The sequence below is a fragment of the Rhincodon typus genome, chromosome 20 (genome assembly GCF_021869965.1).
Source record: "Rhincodon typus isolate 14 chromosome 20, sRhiTyp1.1, whole genome shotgun sequence".
Classification (NCBI taxonomy): Eukaryota; Metazoa; Chordata; class Chondrichthyes; order Orectolobiformes; family Rhincodontidae; genus Rhincodon; species Rhincodon typus.
Window position 1 is genome coordinate 27,025,389 of NC_063351.1, and position 24,711 is coordinate 27,050,099.

The following is a 24,711-nucleotide window of genomic DNA, read 5'->3' on the forward strand; positions in this document are numbered from 1 at the left end:
AGATCCTAGCCTTTCTTATCGGTGGAAACATCTTCTCCACCTATCCAGGCCTCTCAGAATTCTGCAAATTTCGATCAGATCTCCCCCTCATCCTTCTAAGCTCCATTGAGTACAGACCCAAAGTCCTCAACTACTCCTCATATGGCAAGCTCTTTATTCCTGGGATCATTCTTATAAACCTCTTCTGAACCCTCTCCAAGGCCAATACATCCTTCCTTACATATGGAGCCAAAACTGGTCTCAATATTCCAAATGTATCTGACCACAGCCTTAAATAGCCTCAGCAGCACATTCCTGTTCTTGCATTCCAGCCCTCTTGAATAGAATGATAACATTACATTGGCTTTCCTAACTGCCAGCTGAACCTGCACATTAACTTTAAGAGACTCATAAACTGGGATTGCCAAATCTCTTTGTGCTTCAGCTATCTGAAGTCTTTCCCCATTTTGAAAATAGTCTACACCTCTTTTTTCTACCAAAGTGTATTACCTCACACTGTCGCACATTTTTATGAGAATCATAGAATCCCTACAGTGTGGAAACAGGCCCTTCGGCCCAACAAGTCCACACCGACCCTTGGAGAATCCCACCCAGACCCATCCCCCTATAACCCACACACCCCTGAACACTACAGGCAATTTAGCATGGCCAATCCACCCAGCCTGCTCATCTTTGGACTGTGGGAGGAAACCAGAACACCCGGAGGAAACCACGCAGACACGGGGAGAATGTGCAAACTCCGCACAGTCGCCCGAGGGTGGAATCGAACCCGGGTCCCTGGCGCTGTGAGGCTACAGTGCTAACCACTGAGCCACCGTGCCACCCCATCATGCTATTCTATCATGCCACTTCTTTGCCTACTCTTCTAGCCCTTGGACAGCCTGTCCACTTTATCAACACTGTCTGTCCCTCTATCTATTTTTGTGTCTTCTGCAAATTTAGCAACAATGCCCTCAGTTCCTTCATCTAGATCATTAATGTATAATGTGATTAGTTGTGGTCTCCACACTGACCTCTGCGGAACTCCACAAGTCATCGGCTGCCATCCTGAAAAGACCCCTTAAACCTCACTCTCTGCTTTCTGCCAGTCAGCCAGTCCTGTCTCCGTGTTAGATAACAAGGTGTACAGCTGGATGAACACAGCAGGCCAAGCAGCATCATAGGAGAAGGAAGGCTGACGATTCGGGCCTAGATCCTTCTTCAGAAATGGGGGTCTTGTCCTGAAACATCAGCTTTCCTGCTCCTCTGATGCTGCTTGGCCTGCTGTGTTCATCCAGCTCTGCACCTTGTTATCTCAGATTCTCCAGCATCTGCAGTTCCTACTATCTCTGTCTCCGTGTTAGTTCCCTGCCCCTAATGCCATGGGCTGTTACCTTACTTAGCAGCCTCCTCTGCGACACTTGTCAAAGGCCTCCTGGAAATCCTAATAGATCACATCCACTAGCTCTCTGTCTAAATTTCTCATTACCTACTCGAAGAATTCTAACAGATTTCTCAGGCATGACCTCTCCTTTATGAAGTTGTGCTGACTCAGCCCTATTTTATCATGCACTTCCAAGTGCTCCGCAATCTCATTCTTAATAAAGGGTTCTAAAATCTTACCAATGACTGAGATCAGTCTAACCAGGCTATAGTTTCGTGTCTTCTGCTTCCCTCCCTTTTTAAACAGAGGTGTTATGTTAATCATTTTCCAATACTCTGGCACCCTCCCTGACTCCAGTGATTCCTGAAAGATCATGATCAATGCCTCTACAATCTTCTCAGCTATCTCTTTCAGAACTCTGGGGTATAGTCCAACTGGTCTAAGTGATTTATCCACTTTCAGACGTTTCAGCTTCCCCAGCACTTTCTCCTTAGTGATGATCACTACACTCGCCACTGCTGTTGACTCCCTTGAAGTTCTGGTATGTTGCTGGTGTCTTCTACTGAGAAAACCGATGCAAAGAACCGATTTAGGTTCCCCACTATTTCTTTGTTCCCCATTACTACTTCTCTTGCCTCTTTTTCCAGCGTCCAATATCCAGTGTTCACTCTTATCTGTCTCATATGAAAATGCTTTTGCAATCTTCTTTTACATTACTTACTCTCATATTTCATCATGTTCTCCCCTTATTGCTTTTTTGATATCCTCTGCTGGTTTTTAAAAGTTTCCTAATCCTCTGGCTTCCCACTAAACTTCACCACATTGTACGCTTCTCTTTTGCTTTTATGCTGTCCCTGACTTCCATTGTCAGCCATGGTTGCGTCATCCCCTCGATAATATGTTTCTTCTTCCTTGGGATGAATTTGTGCTCTGCCTCCAGAACTACCCCCAGAAACTCTTGCCATTGCTGGTCCACCGTTTTCCCTTCTAGGGTCCCCTTCTAATCACTTCTGGCCATCTGCCCCCTCATGTCTTTGTCATTACCTTTACTCAATTGTAATACTGTTACATCTGATTCCAGCCTCTCCCTCTCAAACTGCAGGGTGAATTTTATCATATTATGGTCACTGTCCCCTTGGGATTCCCTCACCTGAAGCTCCCAAATCAAGTCAGCCTCATATACATCACCAAATCCAGAATTACCTGTACCCTAGCCAGTTCTACATAAGCTGCTCCAAAAGAAAACTGATAGACTTTATATAAATTCCTTTTCTTGAGATCTACTGCCATCCTGATTTTGCCAGTACACCAGCATATTGATGTCCCCCATGATTATTGTAGAAGTGTGTTTCTTACATGCCTTTTCTATCTCCTGATTTATTTTCCTCACTGCATCCTGTCTACTATAGAAAGCTTGTACATAACTCCCATCAGAGATTTTCTTCCATTGCATTTCCTCAACTCTACCCGCACAGATTCTTTGCCTTCTGACTCTATGTCTCTTCTTGCTATTGATTTAATTCCACTTCTTAATAACAAGGCAACTCTGACATGTTTGCACATTTGCTTGTCCTTTCAATAGGATGTGTATCCTTGGAAATTTCTTTCTCAGCCCTAATCCTCTTCAGTCACATCTCTGTGATACCTACAACATTATACCTGCCAATTTCAGTCTGTGCTATAGTCTCAAATACCGTATTTCATATGCTGTATACATTTAGGTACAACACCCTCAGTCCTTCATTGACTGCCCCTCTTCTCATAGTTGTCCCCTTCTCTGCTATGCCTGAAGTTAGATTCCTGACCCTTTCCATGCACTCTGTCATATTATTTGTTCTGGAAACTTTAATAATCTCTAATGAGTCCTCCTCCCCTTTAAGCTTTTCCATAATTCTCCATGCAACTGAACCCAACCCCTGATTTTTAGTTTAAAGCTCAATCCACAGGCCTAGTTATGTGATTCACCAGGACTCTGGTCTCACTGGGATTCAGGTGGAGCCCATCCCATCAGAAGAGCTCTCTCCTTCCCTAGAACTGGTGCAAATGTCCCATGAATTTGAATCTGTTTCTGTCATACCAATCATTGACCCATGCATTTATCTCTTTAATCTTGTCGACCCTGTGCCTTTTTAATGTTTCAATTCAATTTCAATTCTGTATTATTTTCATTGAGAAACTCATGTTCCCAGGCATTAGCTGAATGTTAGTTCAGTGATACAATTGCTACGTCACTGTCTCCCATGAATTCATGCAAGACATCACCTGTACTCAATCATCAGTAATCTCAAACAATCTGGATTCATTTCTAACATTTACATTTTCAACTTCACTCTTATGTTTACTATTGCTGCACACCTCACATCCATATCTCATAGCTTCCACATGTTTTCAGCTGTTCATCCAACAGCATTGCACTGCATCTATTGAACTCTCCCCTCTCTTGCGCAGGACAAGGTGGCACATAACAGGAAGGAACAGCAAAGAACTGGCAGGGGGCAGACGTAGTCACTGAGGTTCTGGCAGCCAATTTCATTGAAACTATCCAGAATGATGGTATATTCCAGCTTTAAGCACCTTCTCAAATCACACTTCCCACTTTTCTGCCAACCTGCTCTGATGTGTGAGCTGCAGGTGGTGTAGCCATGCATGGCTACATTTCATCCATCCCTGTTTTCTCACGCTATTCCACCCATTATACTTTTAAACTTTCAGACACTGAAAAGTTGCTGCTTGGCCAGTCAATAGCGCCTGAATAGAATGACAGCTGAGAAAAAGAATTGACATCTGGGGAAGGAGTGCCTTTATTGATTTTATATTTGCAATCAGCAGCGCAGTGTCATTTATCAACAAAAACGGAAGTTGTTGGAAAAGCGCAGCAGGTCTGGCAGCATCTGTGAAGAGAAATCAGAGTTTACATGCAGTGTCATTCATGGTGGTCAAAGAATCTGCCACAAGGATTTTATTGAATTAGCCCTTAAAACCAAGAGAAAAGTGAGAGAGATGTTAGGGCAGTTTTTCCTCCATTCTTTGATGATGTGATCCACTAATCCTTGATGTTGTTGCCATCTATTATCCCTGTTAATTTTGAAGGAAAGAATGGGAAATAACGAATTGAACATATGGCCATGTGTTTTCAACCCTGCAGACATAAATCAGAGAGAAGTATTTTAGCATGCTTCCATTTTCCAGGAATGATAGTGTTTTCCTCAAAGGCCAATTGAGCTTTTTTAGAGCTCTGTATTACTTCTTAGCGGGAGCCTGGAAAATTCATCTGGCACATCCTTCAGTGTCAATGAAGCGAGTATTGTTGCAATTCCATGCTTCAGGTAAGGAGCCAATCGTACCTTGGAATGCTTTCAAGGAAATCTTTTCACCCATTAACTGTTTACCATTCCACTCACTCAGTTTTTACATTAATGTAGCTTTCCAAATAATTTCCATATCTTCTCAAATGAGCTCAAAATTTTCAGTTTTAAGATTGCAAGAATGAGATTATTTTTGGATTTGTTTCATTACTCACATAAGGAAAAAATACATAAAATGAATATAGAATGGATTGTTCTGTTCTATAATTAAATGAATCGCTTGCAACTGGGGGAATGTTTGGCAACGTTTTTTATTCACCTCATTTTGTGAACTGTACATATTTGTTGTCTTGTTGTGAGCCATATTGTTGAATCCTGCTTCATTACTATCTGTCAGAGTACACACCATCTTATAATTCCAAGATTATCAAAATAAAACAATCTAATTTTAGGTTGAAACTAATTGACATTTCACCACGTGGAGATTTTTGTCTATTTAGAAACACTGAAATTGAGTGTTCCTTGGGAAATTTGGTATTATTGGGTTGGTAGTTTCTTATAAAAGGAGTCAGGAGGCTTACCAGCCCATTAATTCCAATTGTTGGCCCACCCGCAATTATACAACAGGCCTACCACTGGACAACTGAAATACTGTGTGAGATGGTAGGTCTCTTTTAACATGCAAGCAAAGATTCTATAGAACCCTGATTTATTTTTTGATAGAGATATCTGATTGGAGTACACATTGCGTAATCCAAACAAAAATTAAAACAATAATGGGCAACTTTTTCACACAGAGAATGGTTCGTGTATAGAATGAACTTCCAGAGGTAGTGATGGATGCAGGTGCAGAAACAACATTTGGATAAGTTCATGAATAGAAAAGATCTAGAGGGATATAGGTGAAGCACAGGCAGGTGAGGCTGGTTTAGTTTGGGAACATGTTCGGCATGGACTGGTTGGACCGAAGGGTCTGTTTCCCTGCTGTATGATTCTATGACTCTATGATTATATATCTTTCTGGGCATCTTGTGGCCCTTGATGGAGCTCCTATGATATCAGTCACTGCCTAGACTTCTTGACAAAATTGCAGTTAGTTCTTGATGGTGTCATCAGAAATATTGCATAAGCTAAACAGTTCTGAGAGAGTTCATTTGAAGTTGCATTTGCTCCACCCAATCTGATGATATCAATCGTTGGGTGGAGACAGTTTAGTTCTGCGCTAGCCTTTGCAGGGAACAGATATATTCCGTGCAGTTTTTGGGAGTCCATTGAAATTGTGAGAGCCCACTTGTTGTGGAGTGGTAATGTCCATATCCCTGGACCGGGAGATGCGGGTTCAAGTCCCACCTGTGCCAGAGATGTGTAATAACGTCTCTGAACAGGTTGATTAGAAAAACAGGTTAATTAAAAAAATCCGTAGTAATTGTGCCTGCTTAGGAATATAGTTGTATTTTTTTTAATATCAGGCAAGGAACCATCTTATTAAATAAGGTAAGTTCCTCTTCTGTTTAGACTCGCCAGTGATCTATCGCCTACCACAGATAATTAGACACATCCTAGATTTAGCAGACAATGGAGGATTGGTGGCAGCAAATTACCTCAACCTTCTCTTGCCTGGCATGAAAGACCGACTAGAGTGGCAAATCCATGGTGACAGAGTTAAGGTTCAAATTTCACGTAAAGACTTCCACCTCGAGGAGTAAATTCCAGCATAATGATAACTAGAATAATGTTTTCTTGAAGGTAAGTGGATTTAACACTTCAGGCGCATTACCAGATTAAGAAGACCCAGGCAGTCAATCAGCAACTGAAATTTAACAGAGAGAGACTATAGCAGCTGAGGAAGCAGCAAAATGGTGAACTCAACACTCTGAAGATAAACATTCACCAAGAAGCTGGTAAAAGGCACAGGGAGTGGGCGTCTGAAGGTGTCCAACAAATTGAGGGAGATGAACTACATACGATTCCATGGGAGCCAGACTAATGCCTACATTTCCAGGACAGAAGAAATAACCTGATTTAAGTATCCAAGGTAGTGTGAAAAAGCAAGTACCTGTTCCAATCAAAAATATATTGCCTGATGCAGAAATTCAAAATACAGCAAAAACTCAGTTACTTTTTTTCAACAGCACAACAGTATTCCATGAGATTAAAAATCCTCCAGATTGTGTTATTGGTTGATTGCCTATGTTAGCAATGAAGATTTCCTCTGCAAAGGAAATTCAAGATAATAAAACTGTCTTAGGGAGCAGATGCATTTGGTATAACCCACAGGATTCTTAGTAATTATGCCTGACCAGTAGTGTATTTGCACCTACTGCCATCATACAGTTCTTTTTAAATAAGAAAAGTACCTCCACTGTTTAGGCTCACCAGTGGTGTCTCCTCTACGACTGATAATAGACAGATCTCGGGTGCAGTATAGGCAAGGGGAGATTGGTGCACCCAACTACCAACCACCACACACACTCGCAGTGGTGACAAATACCGTTCAGACCTACACATTAAAAAACAATCCTACAATCCTCCACAAGTTCCAGGGTGGGGAAGGAAGGGGGTGTCAGGGGGATAATTCATGGCCCTTGATTTGGCTGCCAACCTGTCCATGGAGGCAACCAGTTGGTTGCAGGATCCATTTCTCTGATGCAGCTTCTGGGCAATGAGGACCTTTGCGTCACAGATACCTGTCTGTGGCTGTTACTCCTTCTTGTGAATTTGGATACAGACCCTGACTGCCAACACACAGAATTTTCTTCCCACTGGTGCAGGGGCCTAGTCTCAGGCAACCTTCTGAGTGTAAGCTGCTTGCGCTGTTTGTATTTTCTTCAGCAGCTGTGATGTTGTTATTGGGAGGTGCTCACCAGCTTGTGTAGCCACCCTCTCTATATCAACGGTTGCTCCCGAGAGGTCTGCACCTGAACTGGTGAAGGGGGCAGATAGCAGCCTTGCTGATGCTTCCTCTGAAGCCTCCATGCTGTCATCCTCAGATGTCATGGGTGGCAGGTCAACAGAAACTGCAAGATACAATAGAGAGAAGGTATCACTGCCAGTGGTTAGAACTGGTGTGCAGTGAATGACAGTGACAGTGGGATTAAAGGGAGAGTTGCTGTGGAACAAAGAGCCATTTGTCAGGATATGGATGTCTCAGCATCACTGCCAGAGCAGTCCCAGTCTTGTTTTATGACAGCCAGGACTTTTGTCTCAAAGAAGTTAAGGACACCGGTATTAAGAACCCTTCCACTCGCTAAGGTTCTCTCTGCCCTGTTATGGGCTGTCTTCTCCTGCAATGAGAAGAAGAGGGGGATTGTGGATTTTTGGTTGTTAGTGCTGTTGCGTGTGGTAGTGAGGTGTTCTGAAGGACTGAGGAAACAACCCAGAGGGCACACATGGGTTAGTGAGGTGAGACATATTTGTCTGGGGGCGGGGAGGGTGGTGAGGTGTTGGTGGTGTGGTCAGGAGGTGTGGAGCAGACCTTATGAAGGGGGATTTTGCAGGTGATATTGAGACTATTCAAACATGAGTTTGGTAGCTTCAGTAACAGAGATAGAGTGAGTATGAGGTGACACAGTGAAAAATGGGGCACTTACCCAGATGGAGTGGTGAAGGTCATTGACTGCCATTTTCTGCATTATCTGTGTTCCTCCAGACACTGGAGACTTCACTGGCCTGTGTGGTGAGCTCAGACCTGGCTGGTAGAGTCTGATGACATGGCCTCCTCTGCCTGTCCTCCAGGAAGAGAATGCCCCACCTCTGGATGGCTCTATTCAACAGGACCTCCAGGCCCCTGTCAGTGAATTGAGATACCATCTTCACCCTCTCTGGCATCTTCTCACTCCATCCTTGACTGGTCAGGGCAGCTTGGAATGCCAGTCCTCATCTGAGAGGACAATGAGTTTGTAAAGATAATGTGGCTGATGTTTTGTGGGATATCTGTTGGGTAGTGAATTGTTGTGGGAATTGCATGTGGTGAGATGTGGTGGCAATTAGATGTGAGGGACGGATAGGGTCGTGGAAGGTAATTAATGAGATGATTTTGTAAAGATACAGTGAGAAATCTGGTTGGGCTTCCTGGAGAGAAAAGACTTGACTGTAGTTGGACTGGCCAGAAATGGGTAAGATCCAGCTCTATAATTTCAACATCTCCACTTCTGCAAATTTGAGAGTTAAAATCTAGAAGTTTATTTATTTTCACTTCACTTTCTAATTCCGACTGCATTTCTCTGGGTATTTTAAATCTATTTGGTGGTTTTAAGTAATTCATCTGATGGTTTACATCTGGCTTTATTCTCACTGACTCCAAATATCATTACGTTGGAACAAACATGCCAAACATTCAGATATATAAAGATGGATTTGATGAAGGAAAATCAGGGGCACCCAGCACTACAATGATGTTTGGGTCATCTCATCAGCCCCTGATGATGTGAAAAATGAGTGAGTCCTGAAATGAGAAGCCTGGCCATCTTCATAAAAAATTCAGAAGCAATTCAACTCGTTAAAATCCCAACAGACTAAGGTTTTCATCAGCTACTCCATTTTACAGAAAGTGTGCAGGGAAAATGTTGGGAATGAGTATGCAGAGTTGACACATGAGTGCAAGAAAAGGCTACAAACAGATTCCTGGGTGCACGAAACAGCAGAAACTACTGCTGAAGGTGACTATATTTATTCGTGAGCATAATCCAGATTTGTTCATGTTCGACAGGCTGTCAGAATAATGAGGAGAAAGTGGGACGGTGAGGGGTAGCTGGGACTGACTTGCAGTTGCCTCACCTGCTGAATGTCCTACTCCATGCTTTTGATTTGCAGCAGAACCCCAGTACACCATGCTCATTGGCTAACATTCCCAATGGTCAGCTGTGCTTGATATGACTATGATGTAACCACAGGGATGGGAGCAAATAGATTACTCACTTCCCCTTCTGTCTCCTTTACCCCGCCAATAAGTAATAAATCCAGCCTATCGTGTCATATATAATGACTTTATGCCTTCAAATAGGTCAATCACAGCAGTGCTCTTAGAGTCTTTTATTCCGTTGATAAAAGCGAAATCTGAATCTGCTAAAGAACTGGAGGAATTTTGACTTCCTTTCCTTTGTCCTATATGTGTGTGGCACAGATCCATGTTCTTATTGCTCAGTAATAGAAGAGGTTTGAAGAGGGAAAAGTAGCAGGTTGGCAACCCTTGCTGCTTTTTGTTCATCCTCTATGATGTGGTATAATTTTGCAACTTCAGACGGACAAGAGACGTGGTTCGCTGCACTGGCATTTTAATCTTCTGTTGCTGCATCCTGCACTCAATCAATTGAACCATTTTGCTACAATCAGAAACTCACCTTATAAAGATTTTCTTGTAGGTTTGGGGTCTGAATAACATTGCACCACACCCCATCTTCGACAAAATCTTTGTAACTTGGTGAAGTAATTGTGTTTTAATTTTTGAGTTTGAAATAACTCCACCGAAGCCAATCACCAAGTCACTCTTTATTTACATGTGCATTGTAACTGACACCGGTCCAGCTTCCTCAGAGCCAACTCTTGTAGTGAACAGAATCTCTCATATTCCTGTTTCTATCTGTCAGCCAGGGCTCCCTGATTAGACCAGGTTAGCAGCCCCAATCAGGGAACTCATATTCTACGCGGTTCACCTGGCTGACCTTGTTACAATCACTACAGAGATAAAATGAATAAAAATGACCTCTGGAGATGTGCTGATTGGTTGATAATGAGTCAGCAGCCTGTTCTAACTCTAGCTGATTTCCAAACCATTGCCTATCAATAGGAAGAAGCTGGACAGATGTGAAACAAGGTGCTAATTTATTAATTCCAGTGTTTCACACACTGTTAAAGATCAATTCAGCATTCACTCCATCCCCATAATAAACACCAGAATCTTGGCAATATTATGGTTCTGGAATCTTTAATAGTCATTGGCATTCACACTTCTGTGATGAATGCAGAGATGCTCACAAGCTCTGTAAAATGAATAGGGGCATTGGCCAAAACTCAGAAGAGGGAAGCAAAAAGACAATTGAATAGTAATTATTACGCAGAGGATGCAATAACTCCAAAGAGTCGTTTGGCTAGATTATAGACAAAAGGAACAATTGTGAGTTACCAAAAATATTAACTGATTTTATTTAAAGATTAATCAGAAAATCCAAAGTTATTTCATTGGATCCTGTATATTCTTTTGCTTAAAAGATATAAAAATTATATGAAAAGTCAGAAATGATATCTATGTCAAACAATTACAATTTTGGTGTAAATTTAATAGCTTCTGCAGGGCTTCGCAATTAAAAATTCTGATATTTCAACAGTTGACTTTCTCAATCCCGCTTCCAATTACTAGAAATACATTAAGCGACACTAGCGCATTCATCAACCAATCGAATCCAGCACTGAAAGGCAAAGTTTTCACATGGATCCATATATTATTATTGCTAAAATAACATGGACCATATTTTGTGTCAAACTTTTTATCTCTGTTAAAAATTAACAATGATACATATTTCACATTTTATTGAAAATGTTATATCTCAATTTCACACAGAAACATTAAGATGCTGACTTCTTTTCTTCAACATCTATTTTGTATAATATATTTCTCTGTATGACTAATTTTCAGTGTCAGCGTTGGAAGCTATAACAATTTCTGTGTGACTATAAATCCTTTAATTCAATGTTACTGTCCTTTGTAGCATTATATGATTAAATCTTACCTACTTGATAGAAGACAGTAATAATCCAGCCATATTCATCATTTGGCTTGACCTCTTCTTGCCTTAGTATGCCTGCCAGTTAGTACACTACTTTATAATGTCAGAATATAATGTGTTTCAGATTCAATTCTTATAGACATTTATGAGAAACTGTGAGATTTGTCTGAGATAGCTGCAACACTATTAGCACTGCATTTAAGCTGCTGAGATAGATATCCTTAGGTCACATTTTGTAACCGAAATTAAAACAGTTGTTAAATAATATTATATGGTAAGAGAATACATTATATCTCAGCAACATTGTTATTTTACAAATTTTGTCACATCTGCGATTTATGCTTTGCAACCAGCGGGGCCACATTTGTTTTATTTTATTTGATCATAGGATGTGAGTGTCCCTGATTAGGACACATTTATTGCCCATCCCTAACTGTCCTTCAGCAAGTGGTGGCGAGCTGCTTTCTTGAACCACTGCAGTTCATGTGGTACAGGCGCTCCCATTGTGCAATTGGTAAAGAGCTTGAGGGTTTTGACTCAGTGACAGAGAAGTAAGAGCAATATAATTCCAAGAAATGATGGCTTGTCACTTGGAAGCAAATTGCAGGTGGTGGTGACCTTTTATATCTGCTGCCCTTCTCTTTCTAGGTGGTAGAAATGGGAATGTGTTGGCATGGGTAGGTGTTGCCACAGAGGCCTGTGTGAGTTACTGCAGTGCATTTTGTATATGGCAGCCACTGCTACCACCACTGGGGTCAGTGGTGAAGAAAGCACAGGTTTAAGGTGCAAAGGGTGTTGATCAACTGCACTACTTTGTCCTGAAAGGTGTCATATTTCTTGAGTGTCATTGGAACTGCGCTCATCCAGGCAAGTGGAGAGCATTCCATCACACCCTCAACTTGAACTGTGTGGACAGTCTTTGGAAGTCAGGATATGGGCTGCTCGTGGCAGAATTCTCAGCGTCTGACTTAGTCTTGTAGCCACACTAATTATACGGCTGGTCCAGTTCAGTTTCTGGAGGATGTTGATAGTTGGGGAGTTCAGTTATGGTAATGCTATTGAATGTCAAGGACTGGTAATTAGATTTCCTTTAGATTGAGAAAATCATTGTCTGGAATTTGTGGCACATTTGAAAAACCAGCAATGAGAGTGTGCTATACAAGAAAGTGGAGATAGGTTCGACTCCTCTATTGTCTTGTGGGTGTTATTTTCAAACATTTTTATATGCATATCCAGAAGAAATTTAAGCGCTAAAATACTGCTATCCGGTCTGCGTTGGGATTGCTGATGATTTTGACATTGATTGTTTTGTCAGGATTTCAGCAGTACTGTTCTGTATTAGGTATTAGCAACTCTAGTACACAAATCAATGCAATTGTTTTTAACTGAGGTGAGGGCCATCTATAAAACTTAGAGTTTCATTCTTTGTGTTGAGGAGTAAGGACAACAATATTTGATGGAGATTCTAGCTCATTCTGACTTATATGTGGCTCCACTTGTGATTGGGAGAATGAGAAACTGCACATCAAAGGGACTAAATGATAGAACAATGAGGATATTGATTCATACAAAAAGTCCTTTAGCCTCTCACTAGTGAAAATCTTGGCTCGTAGTTTAACACTTGGTTGGAAAATGGGACATCATGCTTTTGATGTCAGGAAGCTTCTCACTGCTAACCTCACATAATTCTCCCCAGTACCCGCCAATGACCATGTCATTCAGTGCCTGGGAATATTCCACCCTTAGATCCAGTCTACAGTACTTATTTTCTTTTTAGAAAGTTGATTCCTGTATCCTGTTTGCAAACCGTAGATTCTTTGGACAAAAACAGTCAGATTTCTCTTGTCAGCAGCTTTTCAATATGACTTTTCCTTACATAACACATGAATCACAGGTGATTATTGAGCCAAGAAGTCTTTGCAAGAATGCAAACATAGTAGCCAGAATTGCTTTCAAATAAAACCATATTTTAAAGTTAGCTAGCAGTCATGATGTTTACTGTCTTCACACCTCAGCATTTTCAATTGTAGAAACTTGTGACTTTTCTTTTGCTGAATATTTCTACCCTAACTTAATCATAGCTAGAATTACAACTTCACATTAAGCTGCAGACATTAATATTTTGAAATCTGCTTCTGCATCTATCAAAAGAACTTTATCTTCACTGATTTCTTACTAGGATTCTGATCTAATATTCTTGAACTGTGAATAGTCAGAAAATTTCATGTTAAACTGTAGCCATTTTAAAAGAACTGTATATGAAACAAATGGTGAAGTTTCCATTGAGGGATGCAATCTTATCCACAATGCTCCACAAACATGTAAAGCATGTTTGATTTAACATTTTAGTTGGAAACATTATTTGTTTAATAGTGGGTTTCAGTAAAAGTATAAGTGAGCTTTTGGTATAGAGCTTGGCATTCTGTCTTTGGGTCTGTTAGTGTAGGATCCAGGTCCTGTTCCAGACAATTCTAAACAGTAAAAACTGAAGCTCTGGTTCAAAATTCTGGCATGATATCCAGCAGGGAGATTGTGCCTCATGGGTGTTGGTGGACTTCAGACAATTGGTATAATTGGAAGAAATAGACTTGCATTTTTACAGTACCTTTCACAATCTAAGACATCCCAAAGTGCTTTACAGCCAGAGAAGTATCTTTGAAATTAGGCCTTTGAAATAATGTGGGAGAGGTGACAGACAATTTGCACGCGATAAACACCCACAGTCAGCAACTTGATAATGACTAGATCATCTGTTCTAGTGATGCTGGTTAAAGGATAAATAATGACCAGGCCACTAGAAAGAACCCTCTTATTCGAATAACAGAAATTACCAGTGCAGCATATGGTAATGACAATAGATCCTCGAGTCAGTGTGCTGCATTGAGTCAGCCCAGATAATGTACTCAAATCCAGGATTAGTTTTTCTACCCATGATCTCCAGTTTAAAAGTTAGAGCAATATCACTGATCCAAGTTTAAAATAAGATAAAAGCAGAATGAAATATCTTTAACAGGCATTTTAATTTAAGAAGGGATTAGGTTGAAAGAAAATTTATTATATTTTATTTGCCTTTGTGGAATTCTATCACATGAATAGCCAAGAAAACATTTCAACCGGACAGAAACAATAAGTGGCAGGGGCAGGCTGGTGTGTTAAAGTGCTTAGTGCTGATGTATTACAGGTTTGAATTATTTCCTCCTGTTCTTTACCAGAATGTCCTCCTCTGGGCTTGGAGGCTTTGCGAGTTGATGACTTCCAGCTCCATGCATCTACTGTGCAGCGTTATGGCTTGGGGGCTCACAGAGGCAGACTGAATATCCAGGTATGTATTTAAAAGAATATTTATGTTTGGCGCAGGGGCGATTTCTTCGACTTTGTTAACTGAGGTTAGTATTACATCAAAGAAGCACCATCAAGAGAATATTACTGCAGGTGTAGGTGGCAGGATTTAAATTTATATAAATTCTCTGTCATTTTATCTGCCTAACTATGTTTACGATAATTTCATTTAATGTATGACTAGCTCTTTAATCTCATCTTTAATAGAGCAAGTACATTAAGATACTGTAGCGGAAAGGGATTCCTTGACAGTGGGTGTGTATCAAAGTAGTGAGAACTGGAAAATAAAACAAAGAACTGCGGATTCTGGAGATTTGAAACAAAAACGGAAATTGTTTGAGAAATGCAGTGGGTCTGGCAACGTCTGTGGGAAGAACTGTTAGTAGTTAGGAAAAAACTGGTGTTTATGTTGAAGCCAAAGTGGTGGGGGTGGGGGTGGGGGTGTGGGGGTGTGGGGGTGTGGTGGGTGTTGGGTCATGGTGGTGCAGTGCATGGGTGGAGGGAATGTGGCAGGGTTAGAAGGGGAGAGGTAAGCGGTTCGGTGAAGTCAGAGCCCAGAGAGAGAGCCATGAAAGGGATAGGTAAACATGGAGATTATGGATAGCAGGCCACAGCAGAAATGCTGAATAAGATAATAAGAGCTAAAAGTGAGAAAATGGGTGAGCTGTGCTGAATGCAACCCATGGAGCCTAGGAGGATATGAGATTTAGTTACTGTGCTAATAGCAACCCGTGGCGTAACAGGACTAAATGTGAGGTGGATAAAAGACATGGAATTATGGAATCTGCTCTAATTTAGTGAACTTGATGTTGAGTCCATGAGGGTACAGATCACCAAGTGGAAATGAGATGTTGCTCTTCGAGCTTATGCTGAGGCTCACTGGAGCACTGCAGCAGGCCTGAGAGAGAAATGATGGCCAGGGAGCACGAGTGGTGTGTTGAAGTGGCAAGCAACTGGAAACTCAGGGTCATTTTTGCAGACAGAATGTAGGTGTTCTGCAAAGTGGACACCCAGTCTGCGTTTGGTCTCCCCAAGTCTTTTTTTATTCATTTACGGGACTTAGGTGGTGCTGCCTGGTCAGCATTTATTGCCCATCCCTTGTTGCCCTTGAGAAGGTAGTGGTGAGCTGCTTGAATCTCTGCTGTCCACCTGCTGTGGGTTGACTCACAATGCCCTAACAGAGGAAATTGCAGGATTTTGACCCAGCAACATGAAGGAATGGTGATATATATTCGTCACAATGGTGAGTGGCTTGGCAGGGAACTTGAAGGTGGAGGTGTTCCCATGTATCTGCTGCCCTGTTCTTCTAGATAGAAGTGATCGTGGGTTTGGAAGGTGCTGTCTGAGGATCGTTGGTGAATTTCTGCAGTGCATCTTGTAGATAGTACATACTGCTGCTACTGAGCGTCAGTGGTGGAGGGAACGAATGCTTGTCGATGTAATGCCAATCAAGATGGATGCTTTGTCCTGGATGGTGTCAAGCTTCTTGAGTGTTGTTGAAGCTGCACCCATCCAGGCAAGTGGGGAGTATTCCATCACACTCCTGACTTGTGCCTTGTGGATGGTGGACAGGCTTTGAGGAGTCAGGCTTTGAGTTACCCACTGCAGTATTCCTAGCTTCTGGCCTGCTGTTGTAGCCACTGTGTTTGTGTGGTGAGTCCAGTTGAGTTTATGGTCAATGATAACCCCCAGGATGTTGATAGTGGGGGTTTCAGTGATCGTAACACAAATGAATGTCAAGAAGTGGTGATTGGACTGTCTCCTATTGGAGACGGTCAATGCCTGGCATTGTGTGGCACAACTGTTACTTACCACTTGCCGGCCCAAGCCTGGATATTGTCTAGATCTTGTTGCATCTGAACACAGATTGCTTCAGTATCTGAGGAGTCATGAATGGTGCTGAACATTGTGCAATCATCGGCGAACATCCCCACTTCTGACTTTATGATGGAGGGAAGGTCATTAATGAAGCAGCTAAAGATGGTTGGGCCTAGGGCACTACCCTGAGGAACTCCTGCAGAGATGTCCTGGAGCTGAGACGACTGAGGTCTAACAACCACGACCATCTTCCTATGTGTCAGGTGTGACTCTGACCACCAGAGAGTTTGTCCCCTTATACCTATTGATTTCAGTTTTGCTAGGACTTCTTAATGCCACACTAAGTTGAATGCAGCCTTGATTTCAAGGCTGTCACTCTCATCTCACCTCTGAAATTCAGCTCCTTTGTCTGTGTTTGAATCAAGGCTGCAATGAGGTCAGGAGCTGCGTGATCTTGGTGGAGACCAGACTGAATGTCACTGAGTAGGTTATTGCAGAGCAAGTGCTGCTTGATAGCACTGTTGAAAAGACCTTCCATCACTTTACTGATGATTGAGAGTAGACTCATGGGGCAGTAATTGGCCAGGTTGAATTTGTCCTGCTCTTTATGTACAGGATATACCTGGGCAATTTTCCACATTGTTGGGTAGATGCCTGTGTTGTAACTGTACTGAAACAGCTTGGCTCGGTGAGTGGCAAGTTCTGGGACACAAATCTTCAGTACTATTGCTGGAATGTTGTCAGGGCCCATAGCCTTTGCAGTATCCAGTGTCTCCAACCGTTTCTTGATATCATGTGGAGTGAACCGAATTGGCTGAAGTCTGGTTTCTGTAATTCTGGGGACCACTGGAGGGGGCTGAGATGGGTCTTCAGCCTTGTCTTCAGGCTTAGAGGAAAGCTATGTGGTGAGCAGCAAATAATGCAGACTAGATTGAGTGAAGTGCAGGTAAATCACTTCTTCACCCTGCAGGTGTGTCTGTGGCCTATGGTAGTGAGGAGGCAGGAGGTAAATGGGAAGGCATTTCACGTTCTGCAATTGCATGGGAAGATGCCGTGGGAGTGTGGGGAGATGTTGGCAATGGACCAGAGTGTCCCAGAGGGGACAGTCCCTGCAGAATGCTGAGAAAAAAGGGAAGGGGAGTGTGTATCTGGTGGTAGCATCCTGTTGGAGATGGCATAAATGGCGGCTTACAACCCTTTGGATTTGGGTGCTGGTGGGGCATTATGTGAGGACCGGGGATCCTATTGATGTTGTGGGAGGGAAAAGAGGGGTTGGAGGTAGAAGTATGGAGGATGGGTCAGACATTGCTAAGGGTCCTGTCAATCATGGTATTGGAGAATCGTCAGTTGAGGAAGAAGGTGGGCATTTCCGAGCAACCCCTCCACACTGTGTAAGGTGACATTATCAGAACAGATGTGATGGAGATGGATAAACTGGGAGAATGTGATGGAGTCCTTAAGGAAGCAGAGTGCAAGAATGTATAGTCAGGGCAACTGTGGGAGCCGGTGGGTTTGTGGCGGATGTTGGTGGCCAGTCTATCCCCAGAAATGGAAACAGAGATGTCAAGGAAGGAAAGGGAGGTTGGAAAATGGAAGTGAAATAGATAAACTTTTCCAATTCCGGATAAGAGAGGGAAGCAGCACTGATGATGTCATTGATGTACCAGAGAAAGAGTTATGAATGGAGGCCTGAGTAGGACTGGAACAAGGAATGTTCCATGTACCCGACAAAGAGACAGGTGTAACTGGGGCCCATGCAGGTGAGAACAGTTAATTGGCTATTGCTCTGTTAGAAATTACACAATAAATACTTAGTAGCAACAGGGGAAGTGTAAACATAGGGAGAATGGACTGTGAACAACCCTGAACATTATAAAACTAATGTTTGTGGTTTGTTAAAGCAGGTGGTGTGTGGGAATTCTATTTCCTTACATTCTCCTAATATGTTCTCGCCTTTTAAATGGGTGGATACAGTATCCCCCATGGAGTACTATAATCACTGTTATTTTCAAATAATCCAGAAAGTAAAACACCTCATGATGTTCTTTAATCCAATGCTACCAGAGACTCTGGTCCATCAAACACACATTGGAAATTCAAGCATTTTCTGGCTGTGATTTTCGGAGCACTGCTTTAAAAGTAAGAATGTGATAGTCAGCTTGAACTGGTCTTAACAACCTGTCCTTCTCCATCCCATTACCCCCTCTCCCCACCGCACCAGTGGGGTAGACGTCGTACCAGCAGCTGAGAAGAGATCCTGTGATCCTTGAGTTTAGATGTGTCTGTGAATCAAAGCATCAAACTGGAATTTCTTTGCACAGTTTTATCAGAAGCAAGAACCTAATAAACCCAAAATGGAAGGGCAAATATTGATTCTGCGGTTTGCATAAAGCACTATTGAACATGAAGACAAGGATGTGATGTGGAATCTGCATAAAACACTGGTTTTAGGCCACATTGGGAATATTATATGGGATTCTGTTATTGAGAGATCTTTTGAAATCATTACAAGGGCCACTGCAGTGAGGGTATGCTGAAATGACAAAAGTAGGAAAAGGTCTTAGTCATTAAAAAAATTAAAATGGCCTTTTAACTTTAATCTAGTAACAATTATTCTAAAGGTTTGGAGAGGTTAATTAGCAAAGGACAGTTTGTCTGATCGATGGTGGGTCAGTAACAAATGGGCATAGGTTCCAAGTTTTTAGCAGAGCAATGAAAAGGAAATTAAAGGGTTAGATGTAGTTAGTAGAACATGGCATGTTACACCTAGGATATTCTTGAACAGAAAGTCAAATAGATACAGGTACTTGAAAAAGAAGAATATAAAATCGGTGAAAAGTACAAGAATATATTAATTAAAGTAGGTCGTTCCACTTGACCAGTCAATCAGCGTGGTGGACCAACTTGTTGTTCTTCTGCAATTGGGCTGAATCTTACCAACTTTGAATTTTTTTCTGTTGTTCAAGCCAAGAGCCTCAATCATATTCCCGGCAGCACAGCATTGTGATTTGAAATGAGACAGCCAATCAAGAGGCTGCTTCTATGGTCAGTGTCCAATTACAGATTGGGTCTCGCACGGCAGCAACCTATCAGTGGGTTCATATTCTGGTTGGTTTGCTGCCCCATTGGAGGAGTTGGCATTGCTGAGGCAGGTTGAGGACCTTGAGGGTATTTCATAAAGGAATTTTTCTCTGAAGCCTTCTGAGATTTCAAAATCAAAGAACGGCCATGGCTCTGAGGCTAGCAGTGTAAAAGGGGACTAGCATTAACTGACTTCCAGTTGAACATCTATTTGGCCTATTAACCCACCAAGTACACCAGTCGAGCAGATTCACTTGGAAATGGGAACATGTTGGGGAATTGACCCAATTTGATATTTTCTAATTACTCTCCCAGTCCTGTCTCCATGCTGCCTCTGCAGGGCTGATATCATTACCCCCATCATTTCTGTTTTTATAAAATCATGCAAAATTTGGTTGAGTGTGTTCAGTGTTGATAATATTAAAGATCACAAGTTCTGTGCGAGGAAAGGATTTCATAACTATCTATTATACAACTGTCTCACCTGCTGAAGCAAATGATAGAGCATTGGCTGTTCAAAATTAAAAGAATTGTTGTATTGATGAAAAATAAACAAAAACTATTCTTTAAAGTGTCAGTCAGTGCAATCTGTTCAGTTCCTTTCATGCACCACTGACTTGCTGAAAAATAATGCTGGAAATTCTCTTGCATTATATAAAAATAGTCCATTTGAAGTAAGTCTCATTAATCGCTTGTTAGTTTGGTCCTCATTGCAGCCTACCCTGTTAAGAATAACTTTTCAATCATTGTTGAGACCTTAAACGTTTATCAAACAACTTCTGTTGACCAGATTCCATTATAGAATCAAATAATTTATATGTACAGTAGCTGCAAACGTGAAACTAATGTTAAGGTGAAAAATGATCTATAATAACCTTGCCGTTCTCATTATTTCTCACTTGAATAAACCAAAAAGCAGTTTTAATTTGATGAAACATTGCGCTAAAGTAACAATGGGAGCAGTCATGGCAACATTTATTATAAACAATGAAATCCAACTAGGTGGGATTACAAAGCAAAGAACAATGAATCAGCCACCTATTATAACCAGCACTTTATATTTCCAGTTTATGTTAAGAAGGACTTTAATATTAACTATTACCTTATTTATTTATTTTTCTACATTCCATGAAGATCTGTGATGCTTAACTTTTTTTTAACTTTGTTTCTTCCTTTTACTACTTTGTACCTAAGTTTTTGTACCTCGGTGCCTTGTACCTAAGATGATGCCTTCTGTGGAGATGTTATACACATTTCACTGTACTCTCGTACTTCTGCACTTGAGTGCACATGACGATAAAATCTAAATCTAAATATAGCCTGATTTTCCAAAATCAAACAGGGTGCTCATTGTGTAGTTGATGTGTAAGGGTTAATTTTGACGCAAGTGGTATTACATTCATTATCCATTATGCATTTCCACTGCATTTCCTTTCTCTTGTCTATCAACAACAGCCACTTTACCCCGTGCCTTGAACTAAAATTAGGCCAACACTGTGATAATACTCTCAGTAACGGGTTTGATCTTTTGTTAGATTTTTGTTTTATGCAAGTCAAAAATCCATGTCCAATGAATATTGTACTGAGGAAGCAAATATCAGAAAATTGGCCATCAGTATCTCGTGATATTGGCACACAAACAAAATGGTTGGAAAAGCATTGCACAGTTCGTGAGGATGTGAAGTCAGCTGGTCTGTGCTGGAAATACTGAAGTGAAAATTCTTTTCCAATTGTTATTAAAAAAAAAGTCCCTCCTTATATCTCGTACCCAGATGTTAAGCAACTGCTGACCATTTCAGAGGAACGAATCCTCAATATTAAGATACAATCCAAGCAGCCATCTTGAAATCTCACTTTTTTCCTTTCGTGGCACTAGTTTTCCTTGCTCCCTTCATCCCTTTGTTGAAGGTATTTGTGTGTCCATATAGTGCTCAGAATGAGGGAAACATCACCTGCTAAAATTATCACTGAGATTTTGCTCCTGATCACCTTTTCTATATAACAATGGTTTAGTAATTACAACTTTGGGTGACTGTCTGTGTGGAGTTTGCACATTCTCCCCGTGTCTGTGTGTTTTCATCCCACAGTCCAAAGATGTGCAGGTTAGGTGGATTGGCCATGCTAAATTGCCCATAGTGCTCAGGGATGTGCAGGCTCAGTGGATTAGCCATGGGAAATGCAGGGTTATGAGGATAGGATAGGCGGCTCGTTCTGGGTGGGATGCACTTCAGAGGACTGGTGCAGACGCGATAGGCTGAATGGCCATCTTCTGTACTGCAGGGATTCTATGATTCTATGTCCACCAGCAGTTTCATATTTTTACATATAATATAAATAACATTTACCTAATTCAGTAATTTGTTAATTAAAATTGATAGTCATATATTGATACTTATTACAATGAATACAAAGGATATAGACATATTTTTGTAACTAATTTTGTAATTTTCAACAAATCATTTACAGGATGTGGATGCTGCTGGATAAGCCAGCATTTATTGTCCATCTGTCATTGCCCTTGAATTGCCCTTAAATGCACATTTACACATTACATAGTGACGTACACTTATATTAGTGTGCAAAATAATAATTAATTTTTACACAGCTATGCATTTTTCCTCTGTCAGTTACATAGAGATAATTTGGACAGATTAATGTCATTCTTACTTAAGAATCCTGGCTGTTTAAAAATATTCTGCTTTGAAGAAACAACGCTCATAAATTTCACTCCATAGGCCAAGACGTTTAATGGTAGTTTAAATTTACCCTGCAGCAGATCAGTAAAATGTACATCAGGACGCATTGCAACTTGATAGCTATACAAAGAATTTATTGAACAGAAATAAAACACCCAACGGTTTAAAATTCTTTTTCCTGAAACAGTGAGCTAAGTACTTTTCATGCATAATCACTTCAAATAATGTTGACTTTATGTGAATACCGTAGCACAAACTTTGCAAAAGTCTTAAATATATTGGGCGTGCCATGTCCTTTGAGTTAACATAAAAATTGTGATGCTGCAATTGCAGGTATATAACATTTTTTTAAACATGTCAGACATGTCAAACACTGTAACATCAATTGAGACTATACAAATTGAGCAGAACTCAGTCGTGTCTTCAAGTTATTTTCAACAGATTATAATAAATGACAAACCTATCAGATAGCTTGCCTTTGGCGTAAACTGCAAGATTCTATTTAGTTAATAGTCTGTCATATCACAAGATGAAATCACGCATAACAGTGTAAAAAAAAGCCATGATTTCCCTTAATTATTTTGAACAGTAAGAACTAATGGTCTTTGTGTTGCTGTTATTAAGGTAGATTCTGACATTGACTGCTATTGTAAATCACAATTTATTAATTTTTTATGTACTTGTTTGTGAGATGTGGGCGACACTGAGTAATCATTTATTGCCCATTCCTAAATGCATATAAGAAGGTGGTGGTATTGAGCTGCTGCGTTGAACCACTTCAGTCTTTGGGACATAGATACACTGTCACAACATGGAGACAGACAGCTGAACCAATCAGCCCTTCAACCCCTGTAATTGCAACACAGTAAAACTAAATAGCCAAAGACCCCCAAATAGTCACTCCAATATTTCCTAACTCAACTTTGCAAGTAATGAATTTCCAGACATCTGGGATGCCATTCCCAGATTCTGACCTTATTAATAGCTAACTTCTGCTATTTGTTTAAACGCAATACTCTTCCATGTGTTGCTATGCTTGTTAGAAAATTTTCAATCAAGAATGAGCCTGCAATTAGCCTCCAAACAACTGATTATTGTTTGGTCTGTTCTTTCCCTTTTAACACAAGCTGTCCCAAGGTCCACTAGTTGTTTCAAGCTCATAATTCAAAACTGACAAAAGAATAAAAGTAATGAAAAATTAGGAAGAGTTCTAAGAACATCACAGTGCTCTTTAGGAAGGGAGTTCCAGGACTTTTCCCCAGGGACAATGAAGGTTTGGCAACATAGTTGTAAGCCAGGAGGGGAACTTGCAGGTGGTGCTGTTCCCATGTATTTGCTGCCCTTGTCTTTTTAGATGATAAAGGTCACAGGTTTGTAAGTTTTTATCAAGGGAATGTTGGTTAATTATTGCAGTCCATCTTGCAGATTGCTGCCACAGCATCATTTGTGAGGAAAGTGAATGTTAAAAGTTTTGGTGAGGTGCTGATCAAGGGGCTCCTTTATTATACATGGCATTGGCTTTTTTTGAAGGAGTTTGGAGCTTCACCTGTTTGGGAAAAAGGAGAGTATTCCATTACACTATTAACTTATGCCTTCTAGGTGGTGGACAGACTGTGAGGAGACAGGAGGTGATTTACTTAATGCAGAATCCAGAGGCTTTGACCTACTTTTGTTCCATGGTGTTTTGTATGGAAAGGCCAGTTTAAAATGTGTTCACGGTAACACCAAGATTGTTGACAGTTGGGATACAGAGATGGTAATGCCTTTGAGCATCAAGGAGAGATGGTTAGATTTTCTGTTATTAGCGCTGGTCAATTCTTGGCTGTTATGCGGCGAAGACCATTTGCCCCTTACTTACTCCAAGCCTGGATGTTATCCAGATCTTGCTGAATTTAGATATGGACTGCTTCAGCAATTGAGAAGTCAGGAATGGTGTGCAATCATCAGCGGATATTACTACTTCTGACTTTTGACAAGCCACAAATGTAATACTGCAATTCCAGAGGCACTGCCAGGGAATGGAAGGGGACCTCGAGTTCCAAAGGAAGAGTCATACTGAACTCGAAATGTTCACTCTGTTTCTGTCTCTACAGATGCTGCCAGACCCGCTGAGTTTTCCAGCATGGCCTGTTTTTATTATCACACTGGCTTTTACCTGGTCTACACTGCACACTTCAGCTTTCACACTTGTGGATTATAAAAACCCACGTTTAGTGGAGGTGGCCAATGATTTAATGGCCAGCTAACTCCAAGCAGAAATCCTGACCGGACCCCATTGCCACCCTCACAAAAATGGGGTGTGTTATGTTTGGACATCGAATTGCTACTTCTGTACCTTTACACCATTTTTAATATACCGTCATAAAAATTCAAGTCTGAATGTCATT

At 41.1% G+C, this 24,711-nt stretch overlaps 1 protein-coding gene across 1 annotated transcript in view; it reads left to right on the forward strand.

The window, feature by feature from the left end:
* Window positions 1-24,711, forward strand: part of LOC109914527 (inactive carboxypeptidase-like protein X2) — a 141,161-nt gene that overhangs the window by 14,032 nt on the left and 102,418 nt on the right. Inside the window, exon 3 of the mRNA XM_020514124.2 lies at window positions 14,603-14,712. Coding sequence (XP_020369713.1) covers window positions 14,603-14,712 — 110 coding nt within the window. The remainder of the gene's footprint in view (window positions 1-14,602; window positions 14,713-24,711) is intronic.